At 47.5% G+C, this 24,040-nt stretch overlaps 1 protein-coding gene across 4 annotated transcripts; it reads left to right on the top strand.

The window, feature by feature from the left end:
* The first annotated feature begins 229 nt into the window (after window positions 1-229).
* Window positions 230-23,794, top strand: EIF2AK3 (eukaryotic translation initiation factor 2 alpha kinase 3). Of its 4 annotated transcripts, none has more exons than XM_072126299.1 (18): window positions 230-643; window positions 6,848-6,977; window positions 9,892-10,086; window positions 10,182-10,312; window positions 11,098-11,332; window positions 11,660-11,822; window positions 11,937-12,077; window positions 12,169-12,291; window positions 13,643-13,753; window positions 14,481-14,701; window positions 14,811-14,920; window positions 15,223-15,345; window positions 16,347-16,496; window positions 16,632-17,367; window positions 18,744-18,911; window positions 18,993-19,094; window positions 19,519-19,581; window positions 21,217-23,794. In XM_072126299.1, exons 1-18 carry the CDS (start codon window positions 240-242, stop codon window positions 21,391-21,393), a joined length of 3,483 nt encoding a protein of 1,160 aa, XP_071982400.1. In that variant the 5' UTR covers window positions 230-239; the 3' UTR covers window positions 21,394-23,794. The 4 variants fall into 4 exon arrangements, with proteins under 4 accessions (XP_071982400.1, XP_071982401.1, XP_071982403.1 ...); XM_072126302.1 differs by lacking the exon at window positions 230-643 and adding an exon at window positions 2,022-2,043; XM_072126301.1 differs by lacking the exon at window positions 230-643 and adding an exon at window positions 6,172-6,272.
* Window positions 23,795-24,040: the final 246 nt, after the last annotated feature.

Here is a 24,040-nt window from a genome sequence, read left to right as displayed (position 1 = left end):
GAACCACTCAATCAAACTCTCGTCCAATCAGCGTCAGGAAAAGTCTATAGGTTGTGCGTGCTTTGAGGAGAAAGTGGAGTCGCGAGACGTGATTGGCTGAGAAGTGTGGAACGTCCCATGAGGCCTTGCGTGCTCGCTTGACAGCGCTTGACTCATTCACCAATAGAGTGAGGCTGTGTTTGTTGGTGGGCGGGATCGCTGTAAAGTGATGGACAGTATCCTAAGCCAGTAGGCGTGCGATGTGTCATCTTCGTTCCCAGGCGGGACTGTCACAGCGCGCTCGCGGAGAGCCAGCTCTATGTATAAAGGTGTCATGGCGGCGCGGAGGGAGGACGTGTGAGGAGGCGGAGGCGCGCGGTGCAGATGTTGGCTTGGCTATGGCGGCCCGGGGCTGGTGGCGGCTCGGCCTGTCTCTCACTGCGCTGCTGCTGATCAGAGTGGCCGCTGGCGGCCTGGTGGAGCAGGGAGCTCCGGGGAGAGACGCGGGATACCCCTGGGAGGAGCAGGAGGACGGAGCGGGGCTCAGCTCCCTGGCGCCCGGGCTCGGGGCGGCCGCAGCATTCCCCACAGGAGATGTCATCGTGGAGGACGACGAGACCGGAGCCGAGACCGAGGAGAGCGGACGGGAGCAGAGCACACCCAGGTGACCGCACTACTACTCCCTGCAGCAACATGCTGCACTACTACTCCCAGCATCAGCCCGGGGATGTGACGTGCTGCACTACTACTCCCAGCATCAGCCCGGGGATGTGACGTGCTGCACTACTACTCCCAGCATCAGCCCGGGGATGTGACGTGCTGCACTACTACTCCCAGCATCAGCTCGAGGGAGTGTGACGTGCTGCACTACTACTCCCAGCAGCAACATGCTGGACGACTACTCCCAGCATCAGCCCGGGGATGTGACGTGCTGCACTACTACTCCCAGCATCAGCCCGGGGATGTGACGTGCTGCACTACTACTCCCAGCATCAGCCCGGGGATGTGACGTGCTGCACTACTACTCCCAGCATCAGCCCGGGGATGTGACGTGCTGCACTACTACTCCCAGCATCAGCCCGGGGATGTGACGTGCTGCACTACTACTCCCAGCAGCAATATGCTGGACGACTACTCCCAGCATCAGCCCTGGGGATGTGACGTGCTGCACTACTCCCAGCATCAGCCCGGGGGAGTGTGACGTGCTGCACTACTACTCCCAGCACATCATGCTGCACTACTACTCCCAGCATCAGCCCGGGGGAGTGTGACGTGCTGCACTACTACTCCCAGCATCAGCTCGCGGGAGTGTGACGTGCTGCACTACTACTCCCAGCACATCATGCTGCACTACTACTCCCAGCATCAGCCCGGGGGAGTGTGACGCGCTGCACTACTACTCCCAGCAGCAACATGCTGGACGACTACTCCCAGCATCCAGGGGGAATGTGATGTGCTGCACTACTACTCCCAGCAGTAACCCAGGGGGAATGCGATGTTCTGCACTACTACTCCCAGTAGTAGCCCTGGGGAATGTGATATGGTGCACTACTACACCCAGCAGGAGCAGTCCGGGGGAGTGTGACGTGCTGCACTACTACTCCCAGCAGTAATCCTGGGGAATGTGATAGGGTGCACTACTACTTCCAGCAGCTTTCTAGCGGTCAATCTCATACCATAGTGTATGGTGCACTACTACTCCCAGCCGGAGGCTAGTGTGAACACAGATGCCATATTACATGGTGCACTACTACTCCCTGCCGGAGGCTAGTGGGAACACTGATCCCTTATTACATGGTGAACTACTACTCCCAGTTGGCCCTGTCTGATTCCAGCTTGTTGCTGTGTTGTGTAGCACTACAACTCCCAGCAGTGACTTGTCCTGACATGTACCCCACCATAGCTCTGCAGTGGTATTGGTGGCACATGCCATGGAGCCATCTAATAATTTCTTACTTATGGATTACCTGGGCTCCAAACTTTATGCAGACTACAACCCCCAGCAGGATGCATCTATCACCCAATCACGTGCTTTCCTTCCTATACCGGACCTTGTTGGCAAAGGTATCGATAGGCGTCATGCCCAGACTGTCCTGGTGCCATCTAGATATTGTCTATAACTTTGGATCTGACTACAACCCCTATCAGGATGTCGCCAGGTTCCTGGCCGGGGCTCGCCTGGCTGTACCTGGCACCACAAGGGATTGGCAGGGAAACAACACAAAGTTATCTGTGTAGGGATTAGTCCAGTCCTAGCGCCTGCAGGAGGTCTCCTCCATGTATATGCCCAGTGCTGTGGGTACAGTAAGCTGGTGACTGTAGGTATGTGCCCATGTAGAGCTGGCTCGGTAGGTTTGTGTTCTGGCCCGGTTACCAGACAAGGGTCCGCTTACATGCCTGCTTGGCACGGTCTGCTTTTCTCAGCTGTTGGTGTGTTGGCATCGATCCTGCCCACTGTGCCAGTGCAGTGCTAACCGTGCAGTGGATTTAGATGGTGTCCTGTTCCCTCCCACTACTTAGCAAGGCCTGTGCCTCGTATCTCTACACCAGGGTGGTGCCAGCTCATGTGGTAGTAAGTACTGGCATCTCTTAAAGGTATTGAACAAGATTAGAAAGTTTTTTTTGTCCTTGCACCTATAGAACACGTCTGGTATTGACGGAAATTGGCCTCAACTGCAATACCAGGCACAACCTGCAGAGAGGCGGGGGTGCTGTTCCAAGACAAACACATCCAAGTTTTTTGTAATGTGGATGGTCCTTTTAAAGGATCTGTCTTCCATGCAACTTATCATGTTGAATAGAATCTTATCTTAAAGGGAACCTGTCACCTGGTTTTACTCCACTAAACTACCAGCCCCCTCAGGTCATAGATGAAATGTCCTTTCTACAATTCCCTCTTTTATCTAATCTGTTTACTTATGGGAAAAAAAAAATCTTCTCCAAAGTCAGTTTAGTGGTTGCAGGGTTAGTGTCCGTTCAGATGCCTCTATTCTGTGTTCTATAGCACCTAGAAATGTGGTGCTGGTGTTATATTATTGATAAGAATCTCCTCTTTCAGATCACCGGTTATAGCTTTGTGATCTACAGAACCGGCAGCTTACGACAGTTTAAATGCAAGCTGCAGATAAAGATCCAGTTCCTGTGTGTTTTCTTACTCCCTGTCTGTCCAGTTCTGTAGTTTAGAGGCAAGAAAGATGAGATTCTTATCTTTAAATTGATATCAAGCGCATGTTTCTAGGTGCTATAGAACAGCAGGTAGGGGGGTTCTGAAGCGATTTTTTTTTAATGGGTAAGTGGATGAGATGTCACATAAGAGGGAACTTTAGAAAGGACATCTTACACCTGACCTGAGGGCGCTGGTATTTTTGTGGGGTGAAACCTGGTTGACTTTAAGGCAATTGGAGGCGTTGTCTAGGATTAGAAAAATGTCTGCTTTCCTCTAAAAACTCCACCACTCCTGCCCACAGGTATTACAGCTCCACTAGATTAGAGCGACAGATGTGGCGCTGTTTTTCTGGTCCCGGACCGCCCCTTTAACACATGACCATCTTTATTGGGGTCTTTCTACCCGTTTGGTGCCCCTATAGAGGTTTTTACATTAGGATTTACTCCCCGTGTTGGATCTTTACAATGTAGTCCCTGTAATCCCTGATCTGTTATGTGGTCTCCTCTATTCTGTGGATATTGCGGATTATCTGATAATCCGGCTGTGTCTGTGTATCTTCCTCCTGGCTGCGGCTCGGTGTCAGTAAATCTTTGTTCCGTTCCTCTGTCCCCAGGACAAATATTTGCTCAGGTCGGGGGTCTGATGTTTCCGTAGTGCTCAGTAATCCCTCATCCAGCAGGTTACAGCGCCAGGGTGTCAGTCCCATGTAAATGGCGGTGTTATCACTCGGCGGTGTTGACATTGCGGCTGTGTGTGTGATGGGGCTATTTCTGCTCTGGTGCTGCCCCTCGGGGGCAATTAGTGTACACAGTCAGCGAGGAGCGGGGTGCGCTGGGAATTGTCACCTCCTCTCCTTCACTCTAGCAACCGCTTCCCCGCAGCTTCAGTCATCTCCGCACTTCCATCAGAGCCGCCATTCCTGGGCAGCTGTAACCCAGCTTTTCCCCGATTCCTGACAGTCATGTCCAGTATGTAGGATGTCTGTGAAACTTGTGATCACACCCATATAAAGGGTCACCCAGCTTTTCTTGACTGCCACGTTCAGTATTGGGCCTGTTTTTGTGACGTGTGGTCACCCAGCTTTTCCTGGGTCCTGACAGCCTTGTCCAGTATGGGGCATGTCTGCAAGGCAGATCACATAAGTGGTCACCCATCTTTCCCAGATACTGACTGATCTGGGATGACTTGAAATAGGTTAATGATGGAACATTCCGGATTTAAAGGGGTCCTCTAGTTTATACAGCACATGTACTTACACCCGATAGGCAGAACCTTTTATTCTGGGTCCTCATTGGTTGCTTGCAGAGTCTCTTGCTTTGGGGCATCGCTGCTGTATGAACCCAGTGATGTGAATGGACGCCTGCAATACCTTCTTCCACCTCCGGGGACGCTGCAATGACATTGAACACTTGCAACCAGGTCATTGCACCGATTACAATACGCAGCGGGGGGGGGGGGGTGTATACTTTGTCGTCATTTGAGGCTTACCAGAGCCCCTCTGTGCTGCAGGTTCACAGTCAGTTACACTGTGTAGGAGCACTTCCCCCTCCTACTTATTCTGCTGCAGTGAGACTACATCAGGCAGAGGAAGGAGGAAGTGCTGATGGAGCACAGGGGGAGACAGTGTAACAGCCTGTGAAGTTACAGCATGAGAGCCTCTGGTAACGCCCTTATTAGCAAATAACCACAGTACCGGTGCCTGGATCTATGAGTGATGTCCCTGGTTTATCCTGATGGTAGATTTCCTGTAACCTCCCTGTCTGGTTCTGAGAGTCCAGTATAAGATTATTGGCTGCTGCTTTTTAATCTTCAGATTGGTGTAAACGGTGTCCCCCCCCCCCCCCCCCCCCACCCCCTGCAGCCGGTCACTTGTCAGGACCCTATAACAGGGGTGCATTTACACCACGGCAGGGCTGGCACACGTTGAGCACCCTGGAGCGGAGGAGGCGGGGTGAGCACCCCTCTCCAGGGAAAATAATGCCGCACGGCCGATCTTACGGAATTTTCGCTCTTGTATATGTCCATACGTTCGTGTGTATACAAGGTGGTGTATGTAGTATGTGTAGTTTTCTTTTAATGTGTTTTCTTTCAACCTGTGCTCTTGTCAGTCTTGCTGTATTTTTTGGGGAAAAAATAATTTAAAAAAGTCATGAAACCTCATAAGCCACACGTGGAGCAGAGCGGGGAGGGTGGTAGCTATAGGAGGTGTCTGAATATGTCCAGGCTATATACGTGTGTGTGTGTGTGTGTGTATATGTGTCACATACTGCAGCACAACATAACACAGCCGCGTCTACACCACCAGGTTCTGTCATGTCTTGGGGCAAAATGATGCAATTTTGTTAATCTTCAAAAAAAAATGTGATTTCCCCCTTTTAGGCCAAGTTCACACATTGCAGATTTGGGTGTCGGGTTGTGTATCGTGATTCAGTCTTTGGGGATTTCCAAGTCTCCTGCACACAAACGAGTGACTTCTCTGAGTGTTTGTTTCTTGAGAATTTCGTCATTTTAACCCTAAACATCAGCCATTGACAAGTCACCCAGGTTGTTGGAGTAGTGCTGTAATCCAAGGTTTCTGGGGTTATCTGGAGATTGAATAACGTGGCTGCACTGTTCCAAAAAATGGCGCCACACCTGACTGTAGGTGGTTCATGGTATTGCAACCTGAATCTATATACAGCTGAGCTGCAATGCCTGTACTGACCATGGGCAGGTGTGGTGCTGTTTTTGGAAGAATTGTGTTTTTTAACTTCCAGACAACCCCTTTGATCCCACGGCTGGGCTGGCGGTGGGAGGGTTAATGCCGGGGCTAGTGAATGATCCAGAGGTGGAGTAAGAGCGGCTGGAGGAGGAGGGGGGTCCCCAGTGATGTCTCCATAGCAGCCGCTGATGCCGGATAGATGACTCCAGGACCCAATGCTTCTATGTGAATCCTCTCTACCTGTAATAGGATGCTGGGACTTGTAGTCCCCAGATTATCCGGCTGCGCGGTGGATCAGGTGACTGTATCCTATTAGCCGGTCACCTCCTCCTGGCTGTGGGATGAGTCTCCTCTGTGTACACCGGAGCTGAGCCGCACTGTGACCCCGGCCATGATCCAGACCCTCAGCCTCCTGCACCGGTCCAGGTCTGATGGGATTCCCCCCTGTGCTGGGATGTCAGGAGGGGGAGGAGGAGGCCGCGGCTCTGGGCTCTGGGTTTAGTCTATAGGTTTTGTCATATTTGGAACTATAATTCTAATTCACTGATGAGTAATTCAATTATTAATATATATATATGGTTTTTTTTTGTTTTGTTTTTTTGGAGAATTTTAGACTGCTAGATTTTATTAGATTATTTTTTTTTTTTTAAATTTCATTTTGCTAATTTCATAAATGCTAATAATTTAGAGCTGTAGAATGTAAATTTAAAATGTGAAAATTTGTATAATTCTATATTGCAGTTTTAGAAATGCTAAACATTTGTTGTTTCACTTTTTTTGTGTGTTTTTTTTATTTTTTTTTACATATATGGTATTTTAGGTTTATTGAGAAATATTTTGTAAAATTTCCTGTATGTATAGCCATTGGCTTTATAAATTTTAGATTTGATAACTTTGGTTATATTTTAGAAAATATTTCTACATCTTTCATATCTATTATAGATTTTATGGATTGCATATATTAGTTGCATCATTTAACCCCTGGTCTCCCGGTTCCTCAGGTCTCTGGTGATAATCAGTACATTGGATGGAAGGATTGCGGCTCTGGATGCAGAGAACCATGGGAGGAAGCAGTGGGACCTGGATGTGGGCTCGGGGTCCCTGGTGTCCTCCAGCCTTAGTAAACCAGAGGTAAGTGTGCGCTGCAGGACTGTGTATGATGTACCATACATGACCCCCCCCCCCCCCCCATGTCCTCATACTGTAATGGTTGAGGCAATGCTCTCTAATGGCAGAATATGAAAATATATTTAGTTTAGGGGGGTTATTTTGCATGACGGGTTCTCTTTAAGTCTGGCTTGTGGTTGGGTTGTATATGTTGTGATCTATTCCAACTTCTCTGCAATTGTTTCTTTTTTTTTTTTTGCCTTTTCATACAATTTGTTGCAGTTAAAAGCACAGTCCATGCGTGTGACTATTTTCCTATGTCTTTTGTGACCTGATGGTGATAGCTGTCATTATGTGCAGCATCATGTTCTCCCATGCCTCTGGCTGCAGCGCCCCCTATCAGGCAGGACGGGGAATGACCGTGACCGTCCAGTGTTCTCTCTCTCCTGTGGATCTGGGAAGCTTTTCTAGTCCTGGGAGATGGGAGTCGGAAAGTCCCCCTGCGGTGCCCATAGCAGTGAGTGGGGAGCAGTTTGGGTATATGCACCCTCAGTTATCTTTCTATGGGGACTTTCCAGCTCCCAATTACTAGGGGTCCACATGGCTGAACATGAAACAATCAGACACTTCTCCCCTGTCCTGTGAATTGGGACTGAGAGATTAAAATCCCTAACAATAAGACTATTTTCTGTTTCAATCTCTGTCCACCCCCATCTCTCCTTATCTTTACTTCTCACTTGTTCCCCTTTGTTTCTCCTTCCATTTCTCTTGATTAGGCCTCCCTTTTTGTTTTCTATGCTCCCATTTGATCTTGTAAATTCCAAATTGTACCCAATTAAACTAGCATCCCCCACACAGTTGCCTCTTTTATGTGAAATTTCTCCTGTTTACCTATTAAAAAAAAAAAAAAAACACTCCTGTCATGTGACAATGAGAAGAGTCATGTTTTACCTGAGAAGAGAAAAGTTAGTGGTGGCAGGGGTAGTGTGGAGTCAGACGCCCCTCCCTATCTTCTGTTCTGTAGAGCCTGAAAACTTGAGCTGCTGTCATGTTAAAGGGAACCTGTCGCCACATTTTATCAAATACAACTCGTCACCGGTTCACGTAGATTAATTTATTTTTTTGGTACGATGTGTTCTGCTCGGCCTAGTCCTCATTCCTTCTCCCCATTCAGGTGATGTCATCTAAGGTCCTTTACCCACTAACATTTTCAAATTCTCCCCCATGTCTGTATCTGATCACAGCAGCCTTCCGCATCTTCCATGGAGGCTGCTCTGACTTCATGTGATCAGATACAGACATGGGGGAGATTTTGCAAATGTTATTGGGTAAAGGACCTTAGATGCCATCACCCTGGTCACTGCACTGGTGAGGAGGAGGCATAGACCGGAGCCACTGGACTTGCCTGAGCAGGACTTGTATGCCAGGGAAGGCAAAAAACTTGATTTTGTGGGAATGTAAGGGAAACTATTTTTATCCAAAAACCTGGCAATTGGTTATCAGGGCTCTATGGGAACCTGTCACTAGCTGTATATAGGGAAAATTTGGTGACAGGTTAAAGATCTAGTTGGCAATTTGAGTTGCAGATGAAGATCCCATTTCTGCCGATGTCTTGATCTGTCTCTCTGGTTGTGCAGATCTCAGAACCACAATCCTGTGATTTAAACAGATTGAATTATATCTAGGTGCTATAGAACGGGAGTCTATAGTGACTCTCCTCCTGCAGCCTCTAAACTTCTCGGGCAAAATGACTCTTCTCTGCTCATTTTTCACATGAGGTTTTCCATAAGAGGTAATTCCAGAAGGGATATTTGGGGAGGCTGGTAGTATAATGGTGTCAGATCTGGTAACTGTGTCCCTTGTTAATGTCTGGTGAGGAAGAATAGGGACCCCGTATTGTGTAATGGCGTTATTGATGTGCCTTGGGGTCAGGCAGTTATATATTTGGGGGATGTGTTTGGAGTATTGGGTCAGTGATGGATCCCGTCCTCGTTTGTCGGCTTATACCGTCTCCTGATTGTCCAGGATTAGCCGCGTCCTTATCTCTTTATCATCAGCCGTCTATTGCAGGGAGACTACCTCATGGATAATCCCCTCCATGATGATGTGCGCTCGCCCCGGCCGCTCGTCCATGAGAGGATGAGGTAATGTCCCTGCGCTGGAGGCTGATGTCATCCGTCCTGTACTAGTGTCCTTCATCCTCCCCCACCGGGGCCTGCGCTCAGCTCCGGATCATTCATGAATATTCATCACCTACTACAGAGGACGTGACGCCTCTAACGCCTCCTCTGCTGTATGACCGTGATCAATTCTCAGTCATGTAGTGACCGCAGTAACCTGCAGGGGGCAACGTGACCCGCATTGTGACATGTGCAACCCCCCATACTCGTGTATGTCCCCCATGCAAAATTGGGGTTATTGGACCTGCGCCCCATAGAAGTGAATGTACTCAGAATATTTAAGGCTTTACAAATTCTGTGAGACCCCGTTCTATGGAACAGACACTTTCCATTTCCTGTGACTACGACTCCACAGATTCAGTCCATTATAAATTGATAATGTCCCTCTGTTATTTCTCCTGGAAATAAATGTATATATTAAAAGCTTGGAGTTATTGCTACATTTAAGAGCAGTGTAATCCTCCACAGAGGAGGATGTTGGACAGTTTGGGGGATTTCCCATTGTCCGATATTATTTCTGCATTTCCAGGAGGAACGATGGAGGTTCTGCTTAATGCAAAGTTCTAAGTTACCCCAAATATTTTCTTCTTATGGGAAGTTCTTGCTATAAGAAACAAAAATGGCCGCTCAGGCGAGTCCTCTGGGGTCAGGTCTGATTTGGCTTCCTCCTTGTGTAACCTTCCCCCCCCCCCCCCCCCTCTTGCTATAATCCTGTATGTGTGAGGACTGCTCTGAGTGATGGCTTTCTCTTCCCGTAGGTGTTTGGTAATAAGATGATCATCCCCTCCCTGGATGGAGACCTCTTTCAGTGGGACCGGGACAGGGAGAGTATGGAGGCCGTCCCCTTCACGGTGGAGTCCCTCCTGGAGTCGTCCTACAAGTTTGGCGATGACGTGGTGTTAGTCGGAGGAAAGTCCCTGACGACATATGGGCTGAGCGCCAGCAGCGGGAAGGTGCGTCTCATCATGGGCCAGTAATAAGGTCGGCTATTGTGCGGCTCCTACCCCCGGGGGGTGTAAAATACTCACACCCTGTATCTGCATCACAGGTCAAATACATCTGCTCCGCCATGGGCTGCCGGCGCTGGAGCGAAGAGGAGGGCGAGCAGGACGATATCCTCCTACTACACCGGAAGCAGAAAACTGTGCGGGCCGTGGGGCCACGCAGCGGGAGCGAAAAGTAAGTGCACCCTAGACCTGAGCGATGGATGAAAGGGAACCTGTCAGCAGATTTTAACCCATTATGCTACTAGTCCCCTCAGGTACAGAATGAAATGTTCTCACTAGATGCCCCTTTTATGTGAAATGTCACCTGTTTACCGATTTAAAAAGAACAGAGGCGAGTCATATTTTACCAGAGATGAGTCAAGTTTAGGTGCTGCAGGTGTAGTGTCTCTTCAGACGCTCCTATCTTTTGTTTTATAGTACCTAGACACATGATGCTGGTGTCATAATAAAGTTAAGAATCACATGTTGTATATAACATCGGGCTTGTTATCTCAGTTCTGTAGATGACAGGAGCACATTTCGAACTGAATCTTTACCCATTGAACTGCCTGTATCACACATTCTGTATCTTACATTGTCATCATAAGACATTCCTCTTACATGCTTGTGTCATATTAAAGATGTTTCTAGCTTCTATAGGGGAATCTAAAATGCTGCTCCCACTGCAGCCTCTAAACTTGACTCATCTTGGGCAATCGCTCTGCGCATTGTCCCAGGCTTACTGGTAAATTGGTGATATTTCACATAAAAGGGAATTCTTAAAAGGACATTTCATAACTGACTGGGGACTGGTAGTTTTTAATTTGGGATTAAATCAGAGGGCAGTGCCCCTTTATATGGTGCAGCACCATCATAGTGTGCACCAGGAGGCTCTGGCTGTGTCGTTTTGGTTTCAACCTATAAAGAGGACCCCCACATATCTGATATTCTTCTCGTTGTTCTTCTCTTACCCGTCAGGTGGAACTTCAGTGTTGGTCACTTTGAGCTTCGTTACATCCCGGACATAGAACCAGGAGTGGGTTTTATAGAAGGTCACGTAGAACCCAGCGGCGGCACAGATGACTCCAAAATCATCGCTGATGTGGATGAACAAGAAGTGGGCACCAGGGACGTCCTCATCAAGGTGTCCGTAGCCGACTGGAAGGTCATGGCCTTCAACCGCCAGCTCGGGCACCTGGAGTGGGAGCACCAGGTACCTAGTAGTCATTTGCCTGATCGGTTCTATAGATCCAATACTGTTTATAGCTGAGGATTTGCTACAGTTTATCCAGGATCAAAGCAGAGGTGTTTTTTTTTTGTTTGTTCTTGCAGTGATACATTGTAGCAAACCCTCATCTCTGGAGATCTAGTTATAAACTATTGATGTAGAAGTACGCTCTGCAATGCTTTATATCCCCTCTGGGGGGAGCTGCAGGATGATGACCGCTCTGTAACAGGCTTCTTTGCAGGTTACAGGGGAAACTCTCTGTGACCATTGGGGATCTGCTAATCTGGGCCCTTGTTCTTCTCTTCCGCGCAGTTCTGCACCCCCATAGCCTCGGCCTGGTTAGTCAGAGATGGGAAGGTGGTTCCCATCAGTCTGTTTGATGACACGAGTTACTCTGCAGATGACGACGTCCTGGAGGATGAGGAGGATCTGGTGGAGGCTGCTAGAGGAGCCACAGAGTCCAGCTTCTACCTGGGTATGTAGGATGCAGATACTGGAGGGGGGGTGAGGCCCATCAACGGCAGAAGAGGGAATATCCCTTTAAGTATTGGAGGAGATTGTGTGACCATCTCCTCTGCCTGTGTTATAGGGATGTACCGGGGACAGCTGTATCTACAGGCATCTGTCCACCCATCCGATAAGTTTCCGGTTAATCCAACGGCTTTGGATACCAGGATTGATGGTAACGCCATAATTTCTCTGCCCAGGATCAAGTGGAAGCCATTAATCCGTAAGCTCTAACCTCTATTATGTCCTATGTAGTTGTTTCCTACTCGCTGGGAGTTGTAGTATCTCACCCCCTCTCCTCGTCTCCTCCGCAGACTCCCCTTCCCGGACGCCCGTGTTGGTCGGTTCTGACGAGTTTGATAAATGTCTTAGCAATGACAAGTTCTCCCATGAGGAGTACAGCAACGGGGCGCTGTCTGTGCTGCAGTACCCCTACGGTAAGTGTGCGCTGCAGGGTCACTTATATTAGGATCCATTTTTATTCAATGGGGCATGTATCACTAGTATTGCTTTGTTTTCCTTTCCAACTTTTTGTGAGACTTATTGCAGTTTGAGACTTTTTAGGTGCACAATCGAGCAGCGCACCAAAGTTATCTGCCTCAAGGATGTAAAACAGTGGCCGGATTTCTTCTTGTAGCCCAGATGTTTGTTCAATTTGTGCGACTTTTGGGTTTGGAATTGTCCAATTCTTACACCTAACAAGTCCCAAATCAGGACATGTTGGACCCAGACTTGCTTTTGGGAGCTATCTATATTTTTCGGACTTAGAAATCAAAGGTGCGCCTTATAGTTTGGTGCGCCTTATAGTTTGGTGCGCCTTATAGTTTGGTGCGCCTTATAGTTTGGTGCGCCTTATAGTTTGGTGCGCCTTATAGTTTGGTGCGCCTTATAGTTTGGTGCGCCTTATAGTTTGGTGCGCCTTATAGTTTGGTGCGCCTTATAGTTGAAACGGGCGTGTTTAACAAGAGCTCTGGGCCATGCCAGCAATATCTTGCACGCACTGTAGACAGACTCGATACCCCACACCGGCCCCGGAAGTTCTCTGGCACCGTGATGCCAACATCGTGCCCCGCTGCAACCCTGCATGCCCGGCAGTACCAGCCGGGGAACCAACAGTGACTGGAGGAGGCAGGGAGACCAGTCTGAGGAGGAGGGCAGCAGACTATACTTACGAGGGTCCCCACTACCGGAGACTGCCCCTTCACAGCAAATCTTCAGCGGGAACTGAAGACCACGCGGGTTGTGAACCACGTGGTTTCCTTAGCTGCCACCCGCATGAACACCATTCTAACCCAAGCAGCTACCAAGAAACTGCCAGCACCTTATAATCCGGTGCGCCTTATATATGCACCTAGACGTCTTAGCAGGCCTTTGATAATGCGCCTTCTAATCCGGTGCGCCTTGTCGTCCAAAAAATACTGTATTATTTGGGACTAAAGAGTCTCGCACTACAAAAAGTCGCAAAAGTGAGACTCATCACATGCATGACAAAGGGAAAAAAACATAAGATACATTGCAATGATTAAGTAGCTCAACTTCAGGCCCCAGTGACTGCCTGGTATAAACTAAATGGTTCCTATTTAGTTTAGTTGGGGGATGAGCTGCAGTTCCAGCAGCGGCCACTACACAGAATACTGGACGTGTGGCTCCAATCTGTGCACTGGTGTCAACTATTGGCTGACTGTTGAACCCCAGGGTCCTGGTCTAGAGGGGCCTTTCGTGTCTTTGTACCCCCTGATTATCACACCTAGAATGTGTTATCTACCTGATATTATACTTTGTTTCCAGCGAACATCGGAGAAGCGCCCAAACATGAGAATCTCAAATCTCCACCTCCCAATGTGGTGGCGGTCCACCTGTCTGCACTACCTGTGCAGCACCCGTCTCCTCTGAATACTGGTACATGGCTGTGCTGTGTGACACCCCATCACTCCTGCCATTGTCCTGTGCCCAGTCACTGCATTCTCATTGTGTATAGCACTCGGGGTATGGGGGCTGATCGCTACTATAACCTCTCCTAATCTACAACTGTGTATCACCTTCCCCTATGATGAGATGACGGCTGCAGTAATGTAATGACTATCGCTGGGCAGCTGTAGATATTCACCCCATTCACCCTCCTTCCTGTCATTGTCCTTTATTTTCAGTGTGTTCCCCTGTGGAGTTTTGTAAATTGGTTGGTGATCATTTCTTCTGTTACACTGTGTACATACATGACATTACTTATCCTGTACTGATCCTGAGTTACATCCTGTATTATACTCCAGAGCTGCACTCACTATTCTGCTGCTGGTGCAGTCACTGTGTACATACATGACATTACTTATCCTGTACTGATCCTGAGTTACATCCTGTATTATACTCCAGAGCTGCACTCACTATTCTGCTGCTGGTGCAGTCACCATGTACATACATGACATTACTTATCCTGTACTGATCCTGAGTTACATCCGGTATTATACTCCAGAGCTGCACTCACTATTCTGCTGCTGGTGCAGTCACTGTGTACATACATGACATTACTTATCCTGTACGGATCCTGAGTTACATCCGGTATTATACTCCAGAGCTGCACTCACTATGTATACATAATGATTTATGATGTATATATTTTTCTCCTCTGTAGATAATGGTTATTACCTGCCTTACTACAAGAGGGAGCGGAACAAGCGAGGAACGCAGATCACCATTGGGATACTGGAGAACCCAAATTACAAGAACATTCGCAAGAAGGATCCGGTGGTGCTGCTCCCCTGGTGGAAGGAGATTATCGGCACCATCCTGCTGTGTATCACCGCCACCACCTACATTGTCCGCAAGCTCTTCCAGCCCACATATAGCGCCAGGGTACGTGAGGGTGCCGCCATGACACCACCTGCTATGATGATCCTCTTGTATTTCCCACTATCAGTGTATTCATCTGACGTGTTCCCTGATCTCTCGTTTGTCCTGGTAGAAGAGGAAGGAGTCGGAGACCCAGTGTCAGACGGATAATAAGTACGAGCCTGTGAGCGGAGACCTGACGGAGAACCGGAGCGACTCCAGCAGCTACGGATACGTGTCCCGGTAATGTCCCATAGTCCTTCTACATCAGCAGATCTACCAAGGATGGAGTGAAGGGTCATTATGCTTCTCTTGCCTATTGGGGGCACTACTGAGCCATTGCCAAATATACTAATTCTGTAAGGCTGCAGTCATAGTAGTCGGTATCCTTCTTATACCGTATATTTTTACCTTGGTTTCCTTCCCAGGAGCTCCACCTTCATGTTGGACACATCAGTCATTGGTTAATGGTAGTTTTCTTGGGGGGGATCTTTCTCAGCACAGCGTAATAATGTAGACCATTAACCCTTCATATCCTTATGTAGGTATCTCACAGACTTTGAACCTATCCGGTGTTTGGGCCGCGGGGGGTTTGGAGTGGTGTTTGAAGCCAGAAATAAGGTTGATGACTGTAACTATGCCGTCAAGAGAATCCGCCTACCCAATAAGTAAGTTATTACAATTGGTCCCTCCTCCCCTTACTGCAGCATCACTCTTGTCCTTGGTCTGTCCGATACTGCAGATCAATGCAATGGCGTCTGTGTGGCCAGGATTGTTTAATTTAGAAAAGCTTTTGTCAGGTACCTTAAAGGGGTTTTTCCCCAAGGTTGAAAAACATGGCGGTTTTCTTCCAAAAACAGGGCCACACCTCACCATGGGTAGTGTGTGGTATTGCAACTAAGCTCCATCCATTTCTATACAGCTGGGCTGCAATACCTGCACAAACCATGGTCGGGTGTGGCGCTGTTTTTGGAAGACAGCAGCCATGTTGTTTTTCAACATCTGGAGAACCCCTTTAAGGCTTCATTAACGCCCTGTTTTACTGATGCATCAGAATGGGCTACGTGATATTCTGCTCTATTCACATAGTCATATACTCATTCCTGTTCCTCGCCCTCCCCGCTTAATAGCCAAAAGCAACAGGCAGTGATTGGCTTCTGCAAATATTCAAGGTGTTTCCCAGTGATGTCACTTTTCATAAATGGACAGGTACGTCACCGGGGACCTCCCACAGCATGCACTCAGCGGAGGCTGGTGATGGATGCAGTTTTCTACTTATGTCCATCCTGTGTTCCTCACAGTATACAACATACACTGCTCATTCGGAACCAAAACGCATACCTCCCCCAGCTAGTATATGTATACACTGAGTGTATATGCTAATAGCTTTGTATATGCTGAGTGGATCCATAGAACGTGATTGTAGCTGAACAGTTTTCAGATTCTTATCTCTATCTGGAGTGGAGAGGAGGTTACAAGGGGTGTCTGCTACACTTTGGCAAACCATTGATGTGAGCACAGGGTGCAGTGCTTATTTTCTCCTGTGGAGGCGCTGCAGGAACACTTTATACCAAGTATCTGATCATTGCAGCTCAAGGAATCTTTTATAACTTGTATATGTTGTAGCTCGATTGAGGGTAACGTAGATCTGTTTTACCCCTCTGCCTAGGAAATTGGCCAGAGAGAAGGTGATGAGAGAAGTGAAGGCTCTTGCCAAGTTGGAGCATCCTGGGATTGTGCGCTATTTCAATGCTTGGCGTGAAGAGCCGCCCGAGCTGTGGCAGGAGAAGATGGATGAGCTGTGGTTGAAGGATGGTTGGTACGTTCCTTAGTTATTCTGTAACTACACATTGGACATGAATAGTCCTGGGGGGTGGGGGGGGGGGGGTCTACGTGTGAAGATAATGAGTTTTACTTGGACCCCTCAGTTAATTTCTATGAATTGTTGTTTTAGCACGGAGTGGGCCTTCAGCTCCCCCACCCCTATGGATGGCCTCTCCGTAAAGGTTCGGAGTGCAGACGCCTTCTCGATGATGGAGCATGTGGAGGTCCTCACCCCATCCACGGAGAGTCGGAGCACCCCTGGTTACATTGTTGTGGACGCAGGCGGACGCCGGAGGCACTCGTTCCCTTCGCGCTTCTCTGTAGATGACGATGACGATGCTGTGGTGAACCTGCAGGACAGTTTCCTTACAGACTGTGATCTGGAGCACAGCACAATGGAGGAGGACGACACTGGGGCTCATTACCAGCCTCGGGATCTGGACTTACATGACAGAACCTCCTCCTCCATCATCTTCGAAGATTCTGGTTGTGACAACGCCTCCAACCACGCGGACAACAGGACGGATGTGTCCGTTGTGGTCACCACCAGTGAGTTTTCTCTGAGAGACTCCTCCAGCGAGAGTAAACCTACATCCACAAGCACTTTGTCTATATCCCCTCCCAGACCAAAAACATTGAACTTGGACCTAACCAAAAATACTGCTGAGAAGCTGAACCCCGGCTCTCCTAAGGTGTACCTCTACATACAGATGCAGCTGTGCCGCAAGGAGAACCTAAAAGACTGGATGGAGGCGCGCTGCACCCTGGAGGACCGGCCCAGGGCTGAGAGCCTCAATATATTCCTGCAGATCGCAGAGGCCGTCCAGTTCTTACACAGCAAAGGCCTGATGCATCGGGATCTGAAGGTACAAACTCATGAGATGTGTAGAGACTGCTTATATGAGACTGATCTGCAGTACCTGGTACAGCCACAGTCTTATTTATGGAGCTGTAGGTTGGTTAACAATCAGGAACTTCTCAAAGATTGGAACTGTGGGAACACACAAAGAGGAAAGACGTCCACAATGATTTTCTTTCCTCCTTGGCATCGTGCGAAAACACTCCTTCAGACCAGCGGCCAAAACTTCTGGCTTCACACAGACGGTCACACTTGTTGCTGATCAATTAACCAAGGTGTGTTTTTTTTTTATTAGCAGAAACTGGCAGCTAATTTACCCTCCATTACGATTGAAGTAGGAAGGGTGGACTTGGCTTTTTACACATTGCATACAGATTTATACACCTTTACTACTACTACTATAAGAATTGATGGTAAAGTAGCTGCCAGTTTCTACTAATGAAAAAAAAAAAAACCTTGGTTAATTGATCAGCGGCAAGTGTGACCACCTGGGTAAAGGCAGCTGTTTTGGCCCCATACTGTTATGGAGATGTGTTCTGGTCGCAAAGCCAGTTTTAACTTTTTTGTTAAAGGGGATATCTAGAACAAAGTAGGGTGGGTGGACTTGGCATTTGAACCTGGCTGCTGCTTTATTACTTCAATAGGAATTGAGGGTAAAGGTCTTAACACTGCTTTGTGTTAAACACCCTTGGTATGACAGTAGGAATTGAGGGTAAAGTAGCTGCCAGCTTCTGCTAATCAAAAGCCATTACTTAATTCCTCAGCAGTAAGTGTGACCACCTGTATAAAGGCAGATGTTTTGGCCGCTTACTGATCTGGAAGTATTGTAGCAAAGACAGCTTTTTTATGGTTTTAAAGGGAGTGTCAGTAGGCAAAAAAAAGGTTTGCAAACGAAAGCTTTCAGCTGGATGCAGGACGGGGGTAGATCGTCTGAGATATCAATCATCTCCTTCTCCTAACCCTTCATGTATTTCTCAGCTTTGGCTGCAAAGAGTGATGGGAAGGGATGAGTGTTCTAAAATTATTCTATAAAGAGATTTCTGCACCCCACACTCCACATCCATTTTTCATAGAGGTCAGTAAGGAATATGTGAATCGGGGGGGGGGGGGTGGCAGACATCCAGACTCCTGCACCCATCAGCTCCTCAGGTATCCCCTGGGTGCTGTAGCTGTACCATAAATGGATCCAGAGCAGAGGGCTCTATGTAGTGTATAGTGGTGGTTCCTGGGTACTGCAGTCTGGCTGCTATTTACTGCAGTGGGAACTGAGTGTAACCGGGGGTGCCAAGGCCCACGCTGGGGTGTTGCCAATTGGCTCAGAACCTTTTGGAAGTAGCAGCTGGTTTTGTGTATTGATCCCCGTTCTCCCCTCTTGCCTTGCAGCCTTCCAACATCTTTTTCACCATAGACGATGTAGTGAAGGTGGGAGACTTTGGTTTGGTGACCGAAATGGACCAAGAAGAAGATGAAGAAATGGTTCTGACCCCAATGCCTGCCTACGCCCGACACACGGGGCAGGTGGGGACCAAGCTGTACATGAGCCCTGAACAGGTAGGTGGCGCTGTCCTCCTCTGCTGCTCCATGGCGTGACCCATCTCATCCCTAATAAAGACGTCTTCTGCTTCTCTCCAGATGTTTGGCCAAAGTTACTCTCACAAGGTGGACATCTTCTCCCTGGGGCTCATCCTCTTTGAGCTGCTGTATCCGTTTGGTACCAACATGGAGAGAGTGCAGGTGAGTGGCCGTGACCTCCGACCTTCACACGTGAGAAACTTCTCACCGCTATCCATCACCTGGAAGCTTCTCCTGTGTGCAGGAGGCCAGATCTTGTATTTCTGGTTAAATATTTGTCCAGCTTGTATATGATGTTGTCAGGGGATTAGAAAAATTATTGGATGCTCCTTTTAGTAGGTGTAATACTCAGGTTGTACTCTAGGGGGCACTGTCCTAAACCATGAGTTTGAAGTCAGGAGCTAAAAAAAACTTTGCAAATTCATTGAAAAATTTTAGCATGGATTTCCTATAGCTCAGACACGTTGTATAACTGGATACAGATTATGAGTGAGCGATACACAAGACAAAGAGGAGAATACGTTTTAGAAGGGAAGGCAGATTCCAAACTCTTGTATTGTTTTAATAAATGGATGTTTTCCTGTAGATTTTGACAGACTTGCGGGACCTGAAGTTTCCAGCCCTGTTCACACAGCAGTATCCACAAGAGGTTAGTATATTCTCAGTCTTGTATATTCTAACTCCGTACAAGATTTAGTCAAATAACTCTACTGTGAGAAACCAATAGTGAGTGCAGCTCTGGGGTATAATACAGGATGTAACTCAGGATCCGTACAGGATAAGTAATGTCATGTATGTACACAGTGACTGCACCAGCAGCAGAATAGTGAGTGCAGCTCTGGGGTATAATACAGGATGTAACTCAGGATCCGTACAGGATAAGTAATGTCATGTATGTACACAGTGACTGCACCAGCAGCAGAATAGTGAGTGCAGCTCTGGGGTATAATACAGGATGTAACTCAGGATCCGTACAGGATAAGTAATGTCATGTATGTACACAGTGACTGCACCAGCAGCAGAATAGTGAGTGCAGCTCTGGAGTATAATACAGGATGTAACTCAGGGTCAGTACAGGATAAGTAATGTCATGTATGTACACAGTGACTCCAGCAGCAGAATAGTGAGTGCAGCTCTGGGGTATAATACAGGATGTAACTCAGGATCCGTACAGGATAAGTAATGTCATGTATGTACACAGTGACTGCACCAGCAGCAGAATAGTGAGTGCAGCTCTGCAGTATAATACAGGATGTAACTCAGGATCAGTACAGGATAAGTAATGTCATGTATGTACACAGTGACTGCACCAGCAGCAGAATAGTGAGTGCAGCTCTGGGGTATAATACAGGATGTAACTCAGGATCAGTACAGGATAAGTAATGTCATGTATGTACACAGTGACTGCACCAGCAGCAGAATAGTGAGTGCAGCTCTGGAGTATAATACAGGATGTAACTCAGGATCAGTACAGGATAAGTAACGTCATGTATATACACAGTGACTTCACCAGCAGCAGAATAGTGAGTGCAGCTCTGGGGTATAATACAGGATGTAACTCAGGATCCGTACAGGATAAGTAATGTCATGTATGTACACAGTGACTGCACCAGCAGCAGAATAGTGAGTGCAGCTCTGGGGTATAATACAGGATGTAACTCAGGATCCGTACAGGATAAGTAATGTCATGTATGTACACAGTGACTGCACCAGCAGCAGAATAGTGAGTGCAGCTCTGCAGTATAATACAGGATGTAACTCAGGATCAGTACAGGATAAGTAATGTCATGTATGTACACAGTGACTGCACCAGCAGCAGAATAGTGAGTGCAGCTCTGCAGTATAATACAGGATGTAACTCAGGATCAGTACAGGATAAGTAATGTCATGTATGTACACAGTGACTGCACCAGCAGCAGAATAGTGAGTGCAGCTCTGGAGTATAATACAGGATGTAACTGAGGATCAGTACAGGATAAGTAATGTCATGTATGTACACAGTGACTGCACCAGCAGCAGAATAGTGAGTGCAGCTCTGGGGTATAATACAGGATGTAACTCAGGATCAGTACAGGATAAGTAACGTCATGTATATACACAGTGACTTCACCAGCAGCAGAATAGTGAGTGCAGCTCTGGGGTATAATACAGGATGTAACTCAGGATCAGTACAGGATAAGTAATGTCATGTATGTACAGTGACTGCACCAGCAGCAGCAGAATAGTGAGTGCAGCTCTGGGGTATAATACAGGATGTAACCAGTATTGCTTGTGTCTCGTGTAGCACACCATGGTCCGGCACATGCTTTCTCATAACCCCAGCGAGCGTCCTGAAGCAGAAGAAATTATAGACAGTCCTTTATTTGAGAACATTGAACTTCCCGGGAAGCTGATGCTGCGGCAGAGATCGCGGACACTGAGCACGTCCGGCCTGAAAAACCTGAAGCAATCCAGCAAGTGACGTCCTGTTACCTGAATGACTGTACCCGCCCTGCGCCCCTCCTGCACGCCTCCGCTCACACAGGGGTCCGGGCCGGCTTTGTACTGGCACAATGCGCGTTTTATACTGTTGTGATGACCATGAGCACAATGTATCTGGTGGGATTCTGAAGACCCCCGGAGCTCATGTCCTCTGGGACCTAATAATGTTCTCCGTAGTCTTCTAGAGGATTATGTGTAGCAGGAATTTTGTTTTATATTTTTACCTGTCATTAAGCACAGACGGGAGATGACGGAGGGGGAGGGGGGGGCTGATGGTTTCTAAGAGAACAAATATTTTTCTATGTTTTTTGAAGGTTTTACATAAACTTTAGGGTTTTATATATCGTTTTGACCAAGGTTCTTCCAGTAAGAGGGTGAAATCGGCTTTTCTACTACAAGACTGTCCTGTGTCCCCAGATATTGGGGACAGATATGAATTCACCCTGATACAACCTCAATCTTCTTATGTAACATTGTGTAACTACCCAGATCATCTGTTTTGCTACTATTCAGTTGTGTTCGGGGTCTCCGGCCGCGGCTCTGGGGTCTCCGGCCGCGGCTTTTTGGGCTGTGTGCAAACAACCTCCGTATGGCAGGAGCTCTTTATTTGGTGCAGAGGAATTTAAGGAATTCTCCTTGGGGTGAATTCAAATATTTACCAGAATTCCGCTAGATTGTGTCGGATGCCATGATTGTTTCTTATAGGAAGTGTTCCGTTTATAATAATGAATCCTCTTCTTGCTGCTGTGACCTCTGGGACTACTAATCTAACAAGCCCTAGGGAGGGACTCTGGGATCCCCCTTTATGTGATGTAGGAGACCCCCACAGATCTTGCGGTTATCATCTAGTTGGCCGAGGTAACGCGTCTTAGTAGTGTATTCCAGTAGGAAGTTTTTTAGCAGAGCCTTAAAGGGGTTGTCCAGACATGGACTACTGTCTGATCTGGCTTTTGGGTTGGGAGACTTCTACATTCGGAGCTGGATGGGACTTTTGCAGGGTGTTACCACATGAGTCCAGCTAGTATTGTGCACCCGAGTTGGAACTGGACCCATGTGCAATACATGTCAGACATTGGTTGGTTGTCTTGGCATCTGTCCAGTCCACGTGGTGGTCTTTCTCTTCCAAACTTTTGTTGGAGGAATCATCCGGACATAAGTTTTATCAAATTGAAAAGGCGCGTTATCTTTGAGTCCGTTGTGACTTGATTCATTATTGGAATAAACTGCAATACCGCTCGTGTTCTTAGAGGGGCGCTGTGTGTTTTTTTTTATTCCAATTTTAAGAGAAGTAGAAGAAGAAAATTCTCTTCCTAACCCTTTAACTGTGGGTTACAAGCTACTGTCCTAGTTTTACGGTTTTTACTCCTTTTATAGTTGGAAATCCTGACCCTGAACCAGCAGGGGGGTGTCTCCAAATGTGAACTCAGAGTTGAGACATGTTAAATGTTCTACTTAAAGAGTGGTGGTGGGGAAATCTCTCTTCCTAACCCTCTAACAGAAGGTTACAAAGCTACTGTCCTAGTTTCTCCATGTGCAAGTTTTTTTTTTTTTTTAACCTACTCCTATAATTTTGACAATCCTGACGCTGAACCAGCAGGGGGTGTCACCGGACGTGACGTTTAGAATTGACGAATGAAGCTTCAACTTGTGACTGGAGATCGATTTACAAGAGAAGTAGAGCAGCGCTGTTATAGACACAACTATGGATTGATCGTCGTGAGTGAGGCCCTCACGTTTCTGGCTCGGAGAGTCGGTGTAATGGATTGAGAATCGGCGGCTGAAATTTAACTCCTTGTACTCCTATAAATCTTTTATGAATGTTTTCTCTCTGTTGTTTTCTATGACCGTTCATAACCTGTAATGTAAGACTTAATTTAGACTTTGTACCTCAAGACATTGATCTGGGACCCTCTCGACACCCAACAACCCCCCCCCCCCTTGCAGGGCACCCATGATCCTTCGCTTTTGCACAATAAAGTGACCCGTCTCTTGCCTTACCTGCAATCTGCACACAAATAGTCTCTCATTTGCACTAGGATGTGGTCGTTGCCCTCGCCACCGTTCCCTAATGATGGTGGTCGTCTCTCGTACGTTGTTTTTTTTTTTTTTTAATGATTTTATCAGTTTACGATGATTTTCCTCTATTAATGTCTTTTTTACGTGCTACGAGTTGTGTGAGCGCCACTTACAGGCTTGTGAAGAATCATTTTTTTGAGGGGTCAAATTGTGCTTGTTTTGTGTACATATGTTTTATTTATGAAGCACAGTCAATCCGTTGGGTTGGTGCTGCACTTATTACAGCTCCGCGACAGTTAAGTGCATTACATTATGTGACTTTTTTCAAGTCTTATGTGATTTAATAAAAAAAAATGTTTTATTTACCGGTCTTTTGTTTTGTTTACTAAGGGTGTGTCCGTGCGCGCTTGTGGTATGGGGAGGGATAGTGGGGATTAGTCTGGGGGTAGGTAGTAGAGATGCCCCAGCACCCTTATCCTATCCCTGTCCTTCTAGTGTTCATTGACATCTTACTGGCTGTTGTAATCTGATGGAGAAAGCTGCTCTGTCATAGTACGCAGGAGAGGAAGGGGGTGTAGCGGGTGGGCACTGAGTAGTTAGGGAGGGGAGGT

This window comes from Engystomops pustulosus, chromosome 1 (genome assembly GCF_040894005.1).
Source record: "Engystomops pustulosus chromosome 1, aEngPut4.maternal, whole genome shotgun sequence".
Taxonomy (NCBI): Eukaryota; Metazoa; Chordata; class Amphibia; order Anura; family Leptodactylidae; genus Engystomops; species Engystomops pustulosus.
Note: the sequence above shows the minus strand (reverse complement) of the source record. Positions and strands in the feature narration are given on the sequence as shown.